Source organism: Asterias rubens, chromosome 13 (genome assembly GCF_902459465.1).
Source record: "Asterias rubens chromosome 13, eAstRub1.3, whole genome shotgun sequence".
NCBI classification, from domain to species: Eukaryota; Metazoa; Echinodermata; class Asteroidea; order Forcipulatida; family Asteriidae; genus Asterias; species Asterias rubens.
In genome coordinates, this window is record NC_047074.1 from 8,825,140 (window position 1) to 8,841,358 (window position 16,219).

The 16,219-nt window shown below is 40.5% G+C and overlaps 2 protein-coding genes across 3 annotated transcripts; one reads left to right on the forward strand and one right to left on the reverse strand.

Moving 5' to 3' along the window:
• Positions 1-159: 159 nt before the first annotated feature.
• On the reverse strand, positions 160-9,875 carry LOC117298758 (zinc finger protein 232-like). 2 transcript variants are annotated; one of them, XM_033782076.1, is made up of 2 exons: positions 9,645-9,875; positions 160-5,085 (listed from the first exon to the last, which is right to left on the reverse strand). In XM_033782076.1, the coding sequence occupies exon 2, from the start codon at positions 5,035-5,037 to the stop codon at positions 2,968-2,970; it is 2,070 nt and encodes a 689-aa protein (XP_033637967.1). In that variant the 5' UTR covers positions 5,038-5,085; positions 9,645-9,875; the 3' UTR covers positions 160-2,967. The 2 variants fall into 2 exon arrangements, with proteins under 2 accessions (XP_033637967.1, XP_033637968.1); XM_033782077.1 differs by lacking the exon at positions 9,645-9,875 and adding an exon at positions 6,676-6,815.
• A 1,024-nt stretch (positions 9,876-10,899) lies between these two features.
• On the forward strand, positions 10,900-15,936 carry LOC117298283 (mitochondrial fission 1 protein-like). Its single transcript, XM_033781436.1, has 4 exons — positions 10,900-10,972; positions 12,490-12,699; positions 13,351-13,456; positions 14,808-15,936. The coding sequence occupies exons 1-4, from the start codon at positions 10,928-10,930 to the stop codon at positions 14,894-14,896; spliced, it is 450 nt and encodes a 149-aa protein (XP_033637327.1). The 5' UTR covers positions 10,900-10,927; the 3' UTR covers positions 14,897-15,936.
• The last annotated feature ends 283 nt before the right edge of the window (positions 15,937-16,219 follow it).

Genomic DNA, 16,219 nt, shown 5'->3' on the forward strand with positions numbered 1-16,219 from the left:
TTAAAGACAGTGGATACTATTAGTAATTGTCAAAGACTAGTCTTCACAGTTGGTGTATCTCAACATAGGCATAAAATAACAAACCTGTGAAAATTTGAGCGCAATCGGTCGTCAAAGTTGCGAAATAATAATGAAAGAAAAACACCATTGTCACACGAAGTTTTGTGCTTTCTGATGCTTGATTACCAATAGTGTCCACTGCCTTTAAAAAATCTTTTAGTTTGTTGTTTACAGATGGTCTATTAAAGCTCCTAGTGATTTTGTCCACAGGTTTGTCAGATATTGCAACAGGTTATGAATGAGTTCAAAGACTTTACAACAAAATAATAAACCATATTAAATAATACATGTATATTCTCTGGATATTTTAGAATACCTCAAAAATATTTGTGTTACTAGTACACCAAAGCAAGAAATATAATTTGTTTTCTACTCTAACACATCAGTGTATATAAGAGGTCAAAACCAAATCCCCAATGCGAATATTAACATCTACCAAAGCAAGAAAGTTTATAATATTTTCCTTAATTGTTGTGCTATCCTGTTGCTCTATTAATATTACTTAGTATCTTCGCCCACACACACAGAAACGGCATTTAGTGTTCCTATAAAGAACAACAGATAACTTATTTTGTTGGTCAAAATAATGAAAAGTCTGGAATAAAATTAATAATAGTCCGCAGAGCTGTGTTGCATAAAATGCAATCACACAAGATTCCATGATTGTATTTCCTGACGATCGGGCTTGGCTATTTATAATAAATGTCCTTTGCTTTTACAACTTGGAAGGAACTTTCCAACTTTGAGGGAACTTTCCGGAAGTCCCCTTCCTGAGAAGTTCAAGTCACAGGAAGCCAAAGTCTTTAATATCTCACTTTTTTCCTTCGGTTGGGTCATTGAATCGAGTGATTTCCTTGGGTGTTGACTATTTATACTGCCTCGGTGATAATGGTGTAAAACACTTTATTATACTTTTTTTTTTTTAGACACCACTGGTTGTGGGATTTTTTGAGTGCTCAATTTGTGTCAGTTGTCATATGACTCGTCCATGCAAACGCAATATTACCAATGATTATACATCAGATTTTGCTTCTGTTGATTGTGTTTGGATGTCATGAGTATTCGGATCATAGCCATGTAGGTTCACCGGGTCACCCCTTGATTTGCGAAGCCCTTGGTATATCGTGGGGAACAACGTTATTCTGTGGCTATTTACCCTTATTGTGTGTGTAGGTTTTCCACTCACCTTAACTTAGGGTTTACTGTATATTAAAAACGTCAGTGCCCCAATTCGGTTTTAAAGCCAAAAACTGCCAAAGCACGAAATAGTTTTCCAACGGTTGTTCTCAAGATTTTCAGTCACAGCGATGGTAACATAATGTGGTATTTTGGCAGATAACCTATTTTTGCCAAGCAAGAGTTTTCTTTTCTTAGTAAGTGTTTGTGTTCACACATGCTCTATATGAGATTGGCCCAGCTGCTGTTTTTTAAAACCCAAATCACTTTGGAAAAAAAAAATCAAAAAATCTCAAATCAGATGGGATAACACCACATTATAATTAACAAGAAAATTAAACAAGAATTCCCATTACGTCGTAACACAATGTGGTGACAATTAATTCGAGAGGGGACGTTTCCTAGCCCCGCCCCCTCAATTCAGACCGCAGGTTCCGCCCCCATAAAATATTGACCAAATTGGAAATACTTCAGTGGGGCATAAACTTTCTTCTCAAAACTATTTTCGTCCCCCCACTAGAGGCAAAGTTGATCCTGCATTGATTTCAAACTGGGCTTGACCTTTTCAAATAAATAGGGCTATAATGTTGCAATAAAAGATATAGTTCAAAGATATCCCTAAATATACTGGGTTGACCTTTTGTGAACGTCTGCTGTCCTAAACCAGAGGGGGTGGCCAATTAGTATTATGTGCTCTCCGTTTCATGGAGTTAAATTGAATCCATCCTTATATTAAAATACGTAATCTACATTTGTGATCGAGGAGGATATATTTGCAGAGAAAAATAGGTTAACCAAGTGAGGTCTAGACAGCTTTTGCTTTGAGTTTCCCCGCACACACTTCACATAAAATAATGCAGAGCTTTATTATAAAAGCTGCCTTGAATTATTGTGTGAAACTGCCACACTGAAAGGCAATTTATAACCTTTGGTATTTTGAATCGTTTAAATCCTATTGTAATGTATTCATTAACACAAACCTGTTAAAAAAATTCATTTCAAAAGGTGGTAGCGTTTTTGAGATATTGCAAAAAAATCTGGAGCGGTTATGTCCTCACATATAAGAAGAATAATCCGTAATAGGAACACACATTCCTCTGAAGGTTTGTTTCTCAAAATGATATTCATTACCAGTGCTTGTTACGGAGTATATAGTTTTATGGTCAATAATTACCCAAAGGTAGGCCTATTATAATATATGCACTCCCTTTAAAACGAGTGGCACATTGACGTAGCTTGGATTTATAACGTCACAATGAAGTCATTGAAAACGTCTCATACTTCATTCTTTTTATTTGATAAGAAAAGCCCTTTCTTTCAAACAATGTGTATTTTAGAATTTGTATTACTTTTTTTCAGCACCGTCAGTGCTTCATCGGAGTCGTTGTATCAGGCAAGATATAATTTGGTCCTTGGGAAAAAGTATGACTAAACGTAATGCCATTTTATCGAGTACTGACCAACACTATGCTGTAGCTCTATAGACTTGTCAGGCTAACTCATCACAATTTTCCTGATTTTTCAAAGGGCCCACAAACTCGGAAGTAGGACAAATATTACACCTAAAACAACATTGATGTGGTGGTCATGTCAACCAAACACTGGTAATATTATGATTGCCAAATTTCAAAAATGCAGCAATAATTATGTGTTTTTTTAATTATTTTTTTATTATAGTATTTTGTGTGATTTGAATATGTTATTTGCATGTCTGAGGATAACACTTCAGGGCTATACTACTCGTACCTGCCCATTTTGGCGATCAACACTGTCAGAAGGCTGCTGAGTTACCGGTGTTTCCCGCGTGTAAGCCGGTACACTTTCAGTTCCTGACTCGGTAAGGACGCCCGGACTACCCGGAGTAACTTCTTTTGGCAATACAAAAAGTTCATTTCGAGTATCTGTTTGTGGTGCCGGAAGGTTGGTCCTAACGACCGGATGAGGAACCATAAGTTCTGTTCCGACTTTTGCAAGAGTTGTTGGAAGATGTTCGATATCGCTAGCGTTCGGTGACCTGGCGGTTCCCGGCAAAGAGATTGTGTCACTCTCCTCTTGCGCCTTGTTGAGCTCGTGCGTCCTACGGTGCCGGTTGACGTGGTGTGATCTTGCGAACGCCGCTCCGCATTCCAGACACCGGTACGGTTTCTCGCCACTGTGCGTCCGCTGGTGGATCACGAGGTGGTGTTTGCGACTGAACGTATCGCCGCACTCCGTACAGATGTAGGGTTTCTCCCCAGTGTGCGTACGACGGTGATTGGTCAGGACGCACTTGCGTGCGAACGCCGCACCGCAGTCCGGACAGTGGAACGGACGCTCGCCGTTGTGCGCACGCATGTGCCTTACGACGTGGTGGCGATGCTTGAACGTCGACGAGCAGTGCTCGCATGCGTACGGCTTCTCATGAAAGGAGGCTGCATTCCGATGGCCCCTTGTACCGGTGTCGAACTTCGGCATGGGCACCATACTGCCTTGACTGGCGTCGGCCGCTGCGGATGAAAAGTTCGACTCCGCATCAGGGACTACCTGCGCTTGCAGGTGTTGCATGGCGTGCATTTCATTGTTCTGAGTCACATGTAAAACCCAGCGCCTCACCAGTTCTGTGTTGTACTGGGGTGCGGGTATACCCCCAGGGGCATACATATTGCTGAAAGTACCGGTAAAAGTACCAAGTTCGCCGGGTTGGAAGCCTTGAATTGACGGGGGCAAGGGCCTCGGGTTCGAGTGGGTGATTCCCGCGTCTAGTCGTTCCGTCTCTAACCCCTCTCCCGTTCGGAAAATGCCCCTGTAAGATTGGGTTTCTGGCTGAACCATCTCGTCGACTTCTGACTGCTTCTCCTGCTTCACCGTAGTATAAAAACCCTCGTTGAGCCGTTGATGTACGGGTTTAACCCCAACACTCTGCGAGGATTGGGCACAACTTGTCAGGAACTTTTCGTCTTTTATCTGCTGGCCCATGACCTTGCTGCCCGGCTCTGACTTCAGGCGTTTCACGCTCAAATCCAACACTTCTAATTCTGGTTGGAAATGGATATGACGCTTTTTGAGCGGACCTCTCTGGCGTTGCTCTATCTCAGACAAGTTTGATGGCTTTCTATGGTTTTGTGAGGAGGCGGTTTCTCTTGGGTTTGCCGGCCTCTCACTGGCTGAAGAGGTGGTCGATTGATGTACATGGTGGTAAGGGATAGAGTACTGGACTTTATTTGAAGTGACCACCTGATTATCATGAGATGTTGTTGGCGTGAGTGGAGTGGAATGTGTTGCAGTTGAAAGACTTTGGTTAGCTTTTTGTCCAAGGTTATCCGAAGAAACACCCTGCATCCATTTCTTTGGCTTGTGATGAGGGGTCCTTTTCCATAGTTCTCCATTAACGGTGGTGCCTTTACCTTCAATAACAAGACTACTCGGTGTAAATGTGGAAGTTGTTGCTGTTGTCTGTTGGTCCTTCAAAATTTGCTGAGGGTTCGCAAACGACACTATCGCGCCAAAATATTGGCAAACTGTCGTCTGCTCCTTTTCAGCAGTGAATGGTTTTTCACCAACGTTATCATCACATGAAGCTGGTGGTACCCTTTCGGGCTCAGTGGCATCTTGTGAGCTATCGCAAGGTGCGTCGGCGATTCGGAGAACGGCCTGCTGTCCAACTGCGGTTGATGATGATTCGCTCCAGGACTGCATGGAGTTTCGACGAATTGGTAAGTTGTGATAAGGGCGAATGATTGCGGTTTTCTTGAACCACGGGCTCTCTGCTGACTGCATGTGCTTGGGACTGACGCAGGTTTCCATTGCCTGGGTGTCTTTCATCTCAAGTGTGTCTCAGCGTGAACTTGTTGTAAAGTATCACTCTGTCTCCTGTTCGGGGGGAAATGGGAAAGGAACAATTAAGAAAATACACTTTTGACAAGAAGATGATGGTTGATCTTGATGTGCACCAGATTAGTTCCTCCTGAAATCTTCAAGACAGACGTGTGTTTTTTTTTCAGCCTATAATTAAAAATTGTTTTGGTTTATTGTTTTCGAAAAAAATAGTCGCAAATTGCAGTACTTTGAAGTTTATTGACTCAAACATTGACATTATTCTGAAATTTGTTTACCCTGTCAGAACGCTCGTATGGAAACTTTATTGGATACAATCCACTTCATCATCATCCTTTACAACGCTATAGTTTTGGAGACCATTAGAAAGGTGCGGCCATGGTGTGTTTCCCTAAATCAAAACATTATAACAAAATCAAGACTTGGAGTGAAACAAAGGTGTGGTCTCTTTCTTGTACAATCGGTATTGATTATTGATACCCGGTGAACATGGTCGAATTAGTTACAGATGCGCATGAAGATACTCCGATAATGTAAACACATGAAAACCAATCGTTTTGTCCGCCATTCCACTCTTGCAAAGAGCCATATTTTATGGCGGACGACTCTTTCTTGAGAGTGATAGACGGGCACTTTAAACTCAATTTAGAGTGAAGTTCATTCCAATTTCACTGAAAAAGAGTGACACAGGTTTACTTTCACTCTCAAAAGAGCGAAACTTAAACCACTCGGACAAGAGAGTGAAATTTTCACTCTCTTGTGAATGGATCAGCAAAATTTGTCCTCTTAAACGAAAGCTTGGGGAAAAGGATAAACTCGAACATTCAGTATTTACATTGGGATATTATTTTTTTTTTAGTGCTTGGAGAGAAACTACTGAGCTGTAGAAAACTTCACAAAGGGGCTCCGTATTTTGACAATCCGATCGGGGACTATTTCCACCGAAATTTGTGTAAAAAAAAAAGAGTGGGGAAGGGGGGAAGTCATTGATTTGCCGGTAATATACACGTGCAATCATGGGTCGGGTATTATAACAAGCAATCTATAATCGACGTGTTAATATTACCACTCGCTATTTCACTTGAGGTCACCTCACAGCAAATTTTGCAACTAGTTTTGTTACTTGTTTCGTCGCAGATTAAGCTGATAATTTTATGAAGACGTGTTTAGCTGCAAACTCTGTATCGTGTTGTTTGATGGAAAGTTAGCATTATCCGAAAAAAAAAAACATCAGAGTACATATTATTGTATAGCACACCTGCCAGAGTAAATTGATCGATGAAGTAGAATTATCAAATCAGATTTCTCACAAGTAGGTCTGAGTCTAGGCTCTAACTGTGTAAATAATGTTAAGAGCAAATCATTACCTCCCTCTTTGCAAATTAATGTTAAAAAAAAATATTTTCAGCAATATTTAACCACAGCGCTTCGTTATTGCAACAGTTTTCTGTCAAAAAGCCATTCCGCAAAGCATCGGTGAAACATTGCTCAAAAACATATTAATAATTTTCGCCGACGGCAAACGTTTTATTTTCTTTCTTTTTACAAATGAGCATTTTGAATTTTATAAAATATTTCAAATAAGCACAAGCGTTCAACAAAAAATTATCCAAAAATTGTACTTACTATGTTGCTTATCAGCTGTTGAAACAAATCGAACTAGTCCGGCATGCACAAACGTATCCAAACGAAATTGCACATGTGCGATGCACACAACGTTCCCGCGCTCACACAGCCAACTTTATGAATGGGCTTTTTTACAGGCGGTATGGTTTACTACTCAGTAATTGTGTGACCGGCGAGGCTGTCGCAGCCTTGTAAAATGATAGGCAGACCGCTGCGAGCAGACGATAATATCTAGGAAAAAAATGTGTAGGCGGTTCTGTTTGCTTTGACAACTACATATGCATCCAAGGGCGCTGTATGTAGGCCTCTGAACTACGTACATTGTGGGCATATTTAGCCAAGAGATTCAGTACGTGTACGTATTCTCTTTTTTTCTTTCAGGTCTATTTTTAGCCTGCGCCCCATCCAGTGCAGTCAGTAATTCGGGAGGGTTGGGGTATTATTTTGTGTGTTGTTGCCATGGGGACTCTACAATCTGAAGTGGGCTTTCTTTATGGTGACTTTTTTATAGAGTTTATGAAATAATTTAATCTGAGTGACACCCCCACTTTTTTGCGTGACATTGAACTTTTGTCATTCGTGTACATTCATTTTGTATGCACGTTTGCTCCATGGTTACAAACGTTTTTTTGCTGGTGTGGGGTTTATTTCAACTACAATGTCCCAACTGGAAATATTTCATTTTCAAGTTAACTTTTTTTAAGGACTGGACTAATACCACTTTGTGCACCGTATTCGTGTTTTCTTTTGCTAAAGGCTTCTCTCGATAATCTTACAATGGCCTTGCAGATATGTTGTGAATGATGCGTTTTTAGAAACACTAATGCAGACAATTTATTGCTAAATATTGATGAGGAGAAAAAAACCGATTCAATTAATTAACTGGAAACTTAGGTGACATCATAAGGATGTTCAGGTACCAATGTAGGCCTACATGTAGTAGTTTTGGCAGAGTGTTATTTTAACACCCTGATGGACATTTTGACTCATTCTTCGGCATCTGTGACAAACACCTATGGTGTCCATTTTAACATCCCATTTTTTACAGTGTATATGTATAAAGTTCATCCTCACCCCACTCCCCGAAGAAAAATGAGTCTCTATAGACCGTTCCCATGCTGCCCCCATCTTGGTCAGGTACCGCGTATCGAATAACGATAATGAATGCTAATAATCATTTTGAAAATAGGAAACAGACTGTTTTGTTCTTCCAGCCTCGGTTTGGTAACATTGATATCAACGGGGAAATTCAAGATGGCATGCACCATGATAAAAGTCTATTCACTTGTCTTAGAGCACCATCCAGCCACTAATTCTTTCTACGTCACGAGGTGGTCTAGTCTGCGCCGCGCGCACCCACCACCCACCCATATCAACCGATCGCGATATTTGCACAAAAAGGTATGCCGAGAATGCGCATTGTCATTTCTGAACCCCATTCACTGTTATAAATGTCACAAGTGCCGACACAGATATAGGTTGGGTGAGTGGTACTCATGTCTCGTGAAAAAAAATATTGCAGAAAGAATGTGCCCTTTCGCTTAGTTTCTTTACCTTTAGCCGGACAGGGTTAGGGTTAGGTGATTGTAAACACACGTACACACTTTGTGAAAAAAAAAGATATTGCAGAAAAAGAAGATGACACACAGATCGTGAATAAAGAAATGATATTGCAGAGAGAATGTGCCCTTTCATTCCAATGAAACTCTAGCATTTTTAAAATAAATTTCGTTTCACGAGAGCCGAAACACACAGGGTTGGGTTAGTGGCACATCAGGTCGTGAATAAAGAAACGATATTGCAGAAAATAATGTGCCCTTCCGTAATAATTCCATTTATATAGCAATTATTTTGTTTTTTTCGCAATAGCTAGTTATTTGACCCCGAGCCCCTCACGCTCTGGTGACACACAGTCACTAAGTTCCAACACATTCCGTTCTCTTGAGCTGGCCAAAGCGGATTTGTCTGGTCTGGATATAGGGTAATAATTGATAGGTTCTAATTGGTGACGTTGGTTGCTCTACCGTCTCCCGAATTTTATTTTAAGCTCATTTCCTGGAGTGGGGTGAAGAAGGGGTTGTATATTTTGGGGCGGGGTGGTGTGGGGTGGGGGTGGTGTGTTGGGTGGGGCGGGGTTGGTAGGGCTTCTAAAACTTTAAATCACTACAAATGATCACCTACTAAGGGACATCTCCGTTTGAAAAATTAGTGCCAGAGTTAAAAATATGTATTTTTAAAGACCTCCAAAATCACACTTTCCCTATTTCAATACAGCGAATGTAGCGCACCCCGACCCCCCCCCCCCCCTCCACCGCCTATTTTGACGAAAAACTCATTCACATAATTGACTGTATTGAAAATTAGGGTAAATCCAGAATAGCCGCAATTGCTCTGATGTCCATATACAATGACTTAAACATAATTTTACTAAAAACCACATTATTACAGACCTCTCGAAATTAGTTATTAAAATTTGTCAATATTTTGCTCTGTTTCGCAATATAAAACAAAGTTTTGTGTGCTTAATACGGACACCCCACGTTTTGCACAATAATGTGAAATTTAACGGCGGTTGTAACTGTTATTTATTTATTTTTTGCAAATTCAAGTGGCAGTTTGGAAAACTTTTGTGTTTACATTTTTTATTCCAAAATAAAAAATAGTTACCTCATTTGCAAAAAGTATTTTACAAAAGTGGCCTTTTTTTCTTTGTTTCCTAGATGAAATAAATTGTGTATTTTTTGTATCTATCAATTATTATATGCGAGTATAGAGTAGCAGTATCGTTTGCCAAAAAGTTTGATATCTATTGATTGTTATATTTGGAAATGTAAAAAAAAAATGCAATTAATCAAGTTATAATAGTTAAATAAGTTGTAAAAACATTCTTGAGATGCGCATATTTTGATAAGAATTTATTCTGTGCAAAGCTGACTTTGGTGAAGTTGTAAACAAAATATTTTGCTCACCTTCTCTATATGCTTCTTGTTTGTTATTCCATCCGAGTTCAGCAAATCGGAGCAGTTCTGGTTCGGTGTCCATCCACCGCGGTAACCAAACAACAATGACGAGAAAAACAGAAAAGAGCAAACCGGATGCGCCCTCAAAGGGTGGGGTGGTCATAGATCCGTGCGCATAGTTACACTACATTCGTGCCAGCCAGTGCAAGCAAGGTGTTTTTATTCTGTGTACTCAATAGACTTGTGGACAAGTCGTTAAATCGGCCCCACGCGCTGAGATAGTGCTCCCCCGACAACACTGCTCTCGCGCGAACTCACTGCTCTCGCGCGAACTGATGGATCCCCGATTTCGACTCCTCATTAACGAGGAGTGAGGAGTCGAAATCGGGGAGCCATCAGTTCGCGCGAGAGCAGTGAGTTCGCGCGAGAGCAGCGTTGTCGGGGGAGCACTATCTCAGCGCGTGGGGCCGATTTAACGACTTGTCCACAAGTCTATGTACTCAATGGTCCTTGCTCTACGGTTTTACACTCTGTCTCCACCCAGTTTATGGGTTTCAGATTATATGTTGTAATACCATGCTAAATCTCCAGTGGGGAGAGGAGTGTACAATGACTTGTATGGGTGTTATTTGGTTTATTAGTCATAGGCTAAGTATTTTTTATTTTTTTTGGTCATGCACGTGCTCATGATCTAAGTGCCCGTTTGGACTTAGTTACGCAATAATTATAACGCTGTGTCATTTTGAAATACCATCCACAGTGCAATACAGGTAATGGGTCTCTGGTCATTAGAGATTATCCCAAAATAAGGATGATACGGAGGGGAGTGGTTAACCAAAGGAATGGAAACTATGCGGTCATCACTTTTATGAATGAACTCTTGAGTTGACGTACGTGCGCAGCGATCAGCTGGGTTATTGTGTCGTAATTTAATTGATAGACTTACTCGGGCTGTTTCATTATTCAGATAGGGTGCAATTTTGTTGCCTTGAAATTTACTGAAGGATTCTTTAAACATGTTGTAATTTATACTGTTTAATGTTGTTGAGAAGCTGTACGAATGGTAAATAAAAACTCAAAGGAATTCAATACGAAGGTTTTTGTAATAGTTTGTTGTCCTAAATTCTCTTTAATTTGTTACTTTTTTCCCGGTAGCTCTAAATTTACATATAACTGTAACCCTCTTTGAAAAGTGAAACTTTTCAGGGTACTGGTACCCGTCTGTTCCCCCGATCCCACGTTCTTTTCAATGAGAGAGAGAACGGCAACCAACTAGCAGCTACAAATCCAAGATGGAGGCGATTGTGGAAGAAACTGTGTCGGTGGACGATTTAAAGGTTTGTTCTGTCACATTATTCATGCAAAAAGAATTCGCACGGTGGCAATTGTTTAGATATTTGCAACTGCAACATTTTGCTACAAATGTTCTGTTTAATATCGCATCTGTATAGTGTCTTTTGGAAAGGTTTCCGGATAACTTTCCGTATGGCGCCACCACTTTTTCACTCATATTTACAGAAAGGGATATCTCATTGAGGTAAATTAAATACTATATTATTTTACATCGAATGAAAAAGTGGTGGCGCCATACGGAAACTTTTCCAAGCCTAAATAAATTACTCGCTGCCTTGATTGAGCCTTGAGGCTTGTTTGATTCCTCCATGATGACACCTATATAAGATGCCTATCCTAATGTCTATGTATGTTGTTGGTCACACATGATGATGGATGTTGTTGATGGTAGCTATTGTCAGAGAAGGCCAGTCTTTTCAATCTTATTTTAAATTAATTTACTAATTCATAAATACCCCAGACAGTTAATTCATGGGTGTGACACGCGACCTTGCACCTGTTCTTATAATTATATTATAAGACAGTTTCTTCATTCCTATTATTGGTCGAGAGCAACGGCTGAAACAGTTGTGCCACATCACGCGATACGCGCGACGCGCACAGCATTCCCTTATATTATAAGGAGTTGTCTACCGAGGGTGGCGGAGGACTTTCATAGCTGGAGGGGTGTTGTGTTGAAAGAAATCATTTAACAATTAGAATTTTTGTATTTATTTGACTTTTTTACCAAAAAGTGATGATGTTTTTGACCGAAAAGGTGTTTATGAATGGGAATCAAAGTGTGTTGAATCGGTTTTCATTTAGTGGTTTAAACCCGCCGAGGCCTGGTTCTTCATAATTTACCTCAACTTCGTCTCGGTAAAATTATCAAGATCCAAGCCTTGTTGGGATTAAACCACTAGTTGAAAACCTCTTCACTACACATTGATTCCCTTATTTACTAAAGTAAATTGCGACTAACTTTCCTTATCACGCCACCACTTTTTCACTCATTTTCACAAGAAAATGGGATATCTCATTGAGTGAGTTAAATTAGATACTATATTTAATATTATTGGCCATACAGAAACCTTTCCTTAATTGTTGTAGGCCATGCAGACCTATATCATTCATATTCATATCAACATTAAAAAAAGGCAAACCTGTGTGAGTGTGCCCTGTGAAAAATTTGACCTCAATATCTATGCGCAATTTGTTGTCGAACTCGAAGTTTCAAGAGAATAAAGTAGACTAGAACTATGATTTGACCATAGAGCAAGCCACTATCATCTCCACAGAAAAAACTGTGTGGATCATTGTATTCTACTTTTAAATTATCTTTCTATACTTACCAATGCATTTTATAACAAACTGTTACAAACGCTTTTCAAAGACCAACTAGACCCATCCAAGGCAACGTGTTCCTTTAACCAGTGGTCACACTTTTGAAAAACACCCTCTACTGGTTTGCGAACGTGTGTTGTAAAAAAAATAATATATGCTTTTACTTGACAATTTGCAGAAGTATGAGCACGCCTACAACAGTGAGTTGGCAAGAGGTAGAGTGTCTGGACGGACTCAGTTCAACTATGCATGGTGCCTGATTAGAAGCCGCTACACCAACGACCAGAAGAAGGGGGTAGCCCTACTGGAAGAACTTTTGCATGGAGGCAACCCTCAGGTTCGCCGTGACTATCTGTTCTATCTTGGCGTTGGCTACTACAGGTTAAAGGTACGTCTTAAACATGTTTATTCGACAAGCGTCAAAAGAAGTGCTTGTTTTGCACTTATCTACATGTAGTATTTGCCAACTTTCACTCGCCCATTTGCAAGATTAAACTACTTTTACCTGTCTGATTTTGTCAGATTTTCACCTCGTTAAAAAGGTTGAGTCAAAGATATGTTATGTCAACTTAAGATAAATCGTGTTTGTGGCGGAGCAGTCTAGTTCACCGAACCCAAGCTCTGGTATTGTCAGCAGCAGAGTGTGGGTTTGATTCATTACACTGCTGTCCTTGAGCAGAGCCACTTAACCATTGCTTTGTGAAAAGTTGGAAAAGTAGTGCATTGTGCTCTACCAGCCAGGCTCCTAGTGGATGATACCATGCGGACTACATCCTTGCAGGATGTGAAGGGGTGACTTTGTTTCACCCACAGGAGTAGGTGGCACCACGCCCCCTTGTGACAGTTGATTTGGGTCGACAGGTGTAGCCCTCGCCTTGAAGCGGCCATCCTGGCCTTGTGGTGAAAGGTGACCTATTTAAAAATAAAATTAAACAGGAAAAATGGGTAAAATAGGAATACACATCACTTTAACACCAGACATTTTTTTGCGATGGGCTATTTGTGTTAGAAATCTTTTGATTGTGTGTTTCTTCACCAGGACTACACCAAGGCTCTTAAGTATGTACAAGGATTGCAGCAGATTGAACCTAACAACACACAAGCCAAGGATCTAGAGCAACTTATTAAGAAGAAAATGAATAAAGGTAAGCTTGGTTCTTAAAGACACTAGACACCTTTGGTAATTATCAAAGACCAGTCTTCTCACTTGATGTGTCTTAACATATGCACAAAATATCAAACCTGTGAAAATTTGAACACAATTCTTGGCTGTGAAGTTGCGAGATAAAAATGGAAGAAAAAAAACACCCTTGTCACACAAAGTTGTGTGCTTTCAGATGCTTGATTTCGGGACTCTAAATCTTATTCTTAGGTCTCAAAATAAAATATTTTAAGGAAAAATACTTCTTTCTCAAAAACTATGTTACTTCAGAGGGAGCCGTTTCTCACAATGTTTTATACTATCACATCAGCAGTTCTCCATTGCTTGTTACCAAGTAAGTGGTTATGCTAATAGTTATTTTGAGTTGTTACCAATCGTGTCCAGTGCCTTTAAATAACAGTAATATCGAAAGGAGGCTTGCGGCAGGCCTAAAATTTCACGTAGGGCGGTGCTGTTGGTGCCCTTGTAACTGGCCATAGCGTCCCTCTAGCGTAAAACTTCTTTACTACAGCCTTGATTGTTGTGCCAGTTACGCTCACTGCCCTTTTTACAAATTTGTATGTCTTTGGGAAATTTGAGGACTGTTGCGTTGCAGGGTGACACCATTAAAGTATAGATCGTATCGAATAACCCCTTTGTTGCTATGAATTGTAGGGCAGGCCGTATGCATGTCCAAATGTGTACATCAATGACTCACGCAGCACCAGTGTTCCCGGTTTGATTTCTATGGCACATTACATGTTTGAGTGATTCAGTTGGGCAAATGCGAGTGTGATGGACATTGGTATTTGTGTCGTTTTTTCGAGTAAGAGTTTTTTTCGAGTGAATGATAGACTGTATTGAATATGACGTCTTCGTTCAAATACCTGCCCTACAAGATGGCGTCTGCGAGCGTGTGCGTGCTTGTGTTGTAGAAATCAATGTCCTGCTTGTTTTTGTTGTAAGCATTTAGACGCGCATACGGTTTGCCCTACAAGATGGCGACTTTCAAAGCAAAAAAGGGGTCACTCAATACAAAATGGAACAACTGTAGCAGGACCCCACAAACTCGATCTACATGTATATAACAAAATAAGGCTGTGTGTGTGTTTGTGATTTGTGCATTACCTTTAGCCATCTGGCTAGCTCAATGGTCTAGTGGTAACACTATCTGTTCTAGCAATGCGAAGTCTGTGGTTCGAATCCCACCCATGTGATATGCTTATAAGTTTTCTTTTTCACATAACTCGATCGGGGAAAGTACTGAACACATTGGCGCAAGGGTAAAAACCCAATTATTTATTGCATAGTATTCTATTAATAATGTTTTATCTGTATTTTTTTCTCGTGAACAGAAGGCCTTTTGGGAATTGCAATCGTTGGTGGGGCAGTGCTGGCCATTGGCAGTCTGGTAGGAGCTGGCATAGCGTTAGCCAAAAAATGAAAAAAAAAACACTGAGAAAAGCGTAACGTGAAATGGACCTCTGCAAAAGATATCTGTTTAGGGATGCCAAAATAACAATGTGTTGTGTGCATGGTGATGGACTGTACTGGACAATAGAGGGCGCTATACATTGCCAGTGCTCAGCTATGAATATTTCTAAAGAAGTTGGTGAATTACTGGTGTACATGTATTGTTAAAATGCTGTACCAACCGAGTTGGATGCTGTACTGGCGGATAGAATGACTACGCTACATGTGCAAAAACTTCTTGGTTTACTTGACATACTCTATAGCATTTACACAAGTGTTGGTCTGTTTGTACATCAAGACTGTAGCAACACGGTGCACCAGCCTAGTGTGTCACCAACCAAGCAAGACCAACAAACGAAATCAAGCAGGGTTATACTGGGGTGCCTGTGTGGCTGGAGATTCTGTCCCCCCGGAGATTGTGTCCCCTGGTACAGCGATTTGTGTACTTTTGAATCGTCCTCATTCAGCACATGTTAACTTACATGTACCATAAGGGGGACAGAATCATTGGGGGACAGATTTCTCTATGACAGCTACTTGTAACTCTTGACGCAGTGCCAGATCCAGAGTTCTGTTTTCCTGCTCTTAAGGTGTAGCTTAAATGAGCGTCGGAAGGATAAGGGCCCATCCCAATGTCATGGTTCTGCTTACAGTAAGCAAAGAACTGGCATTGATAAAAGCAGGGAATGCGACACTTACGCCAAGCGTTTTTCACAGGTTTAGGAGGGAAATTTAGAGTGTGCATACTCCCATCGTACAAGGCATTTTTCGCCAACAAAGCTAGCGCAGAAACTCTGCATATTAAGGGGACAATAGTGATTGTTGGAGCAGAATTCAGCGGTAAGCAGAGTCATGAAAGTGAGCCGAAGGTTTCAGCCTTGCTTTGGAAAATCAAACTAAATTTAGGGGCAAGGATTGGCGATTTTATTCACCAGTTATAGTAGGATTTGAAACTTTGCATGGTGGCAATGATAATTAGGTGAGGTTTGCGGAGCACCATGTGTAAATCTTGTTTAAATAGTGTTGGTTCTGAAGTTGTCAACCACAGGTTCTTTTCAGAATCAACACTACTCAACAGAGATTTACACATATGGTGCTACTGCAAACCTCACCAGTTATACATTATATGTGGAGCTCGGGTGTACGTTATAGGTTCCTAAAAAAGAATACATGTTAGCTGCAAGACTTGACAACAATTCAGAAATAATCACAATTGATTGGGCTAGCTCTGCTAGTGTTTTCTTTTTTACAAGTTCACAAGTGGGTTTTTGTTACAAGTTTTCACAAGTTCCAA

What these genes read in the sequence shown, in the direction of transcription:
- LOC117298283 (XM_033781436.1), top strand. Translation starts at nt 10,928, where the DNA reads ATGGAGGCGATTGTGGAAGAAACTGTGTCGGTGGACGATTTAAAG. An exon ending in TTGGCTACTACAGGTTAAAG is followed by an intron (nt 12,700 to 13,350) that starts GTACGTCTTAAA and finishes TTTCTTCACCAG; the next exon opens with GACTACACCAAGGCTCTTAA. An exon ending in TAAGAAGAAAATGAATAAAG is followed by an intron (nt 13,457 to 14,807) that starts GTAAGCTTGGTT and finishes TCTCGTGAACAG; the next exon opens with AAGGCCTTTTGGGAATTGCA.
- LOC117298758 (XM_033782076.1), bottom strand. Translation starts at nt 5,037, where the DNA reads ATGAAAGACACCCAGGCAATGGAAACCTGCGTCAGTCCCAAGCACATG.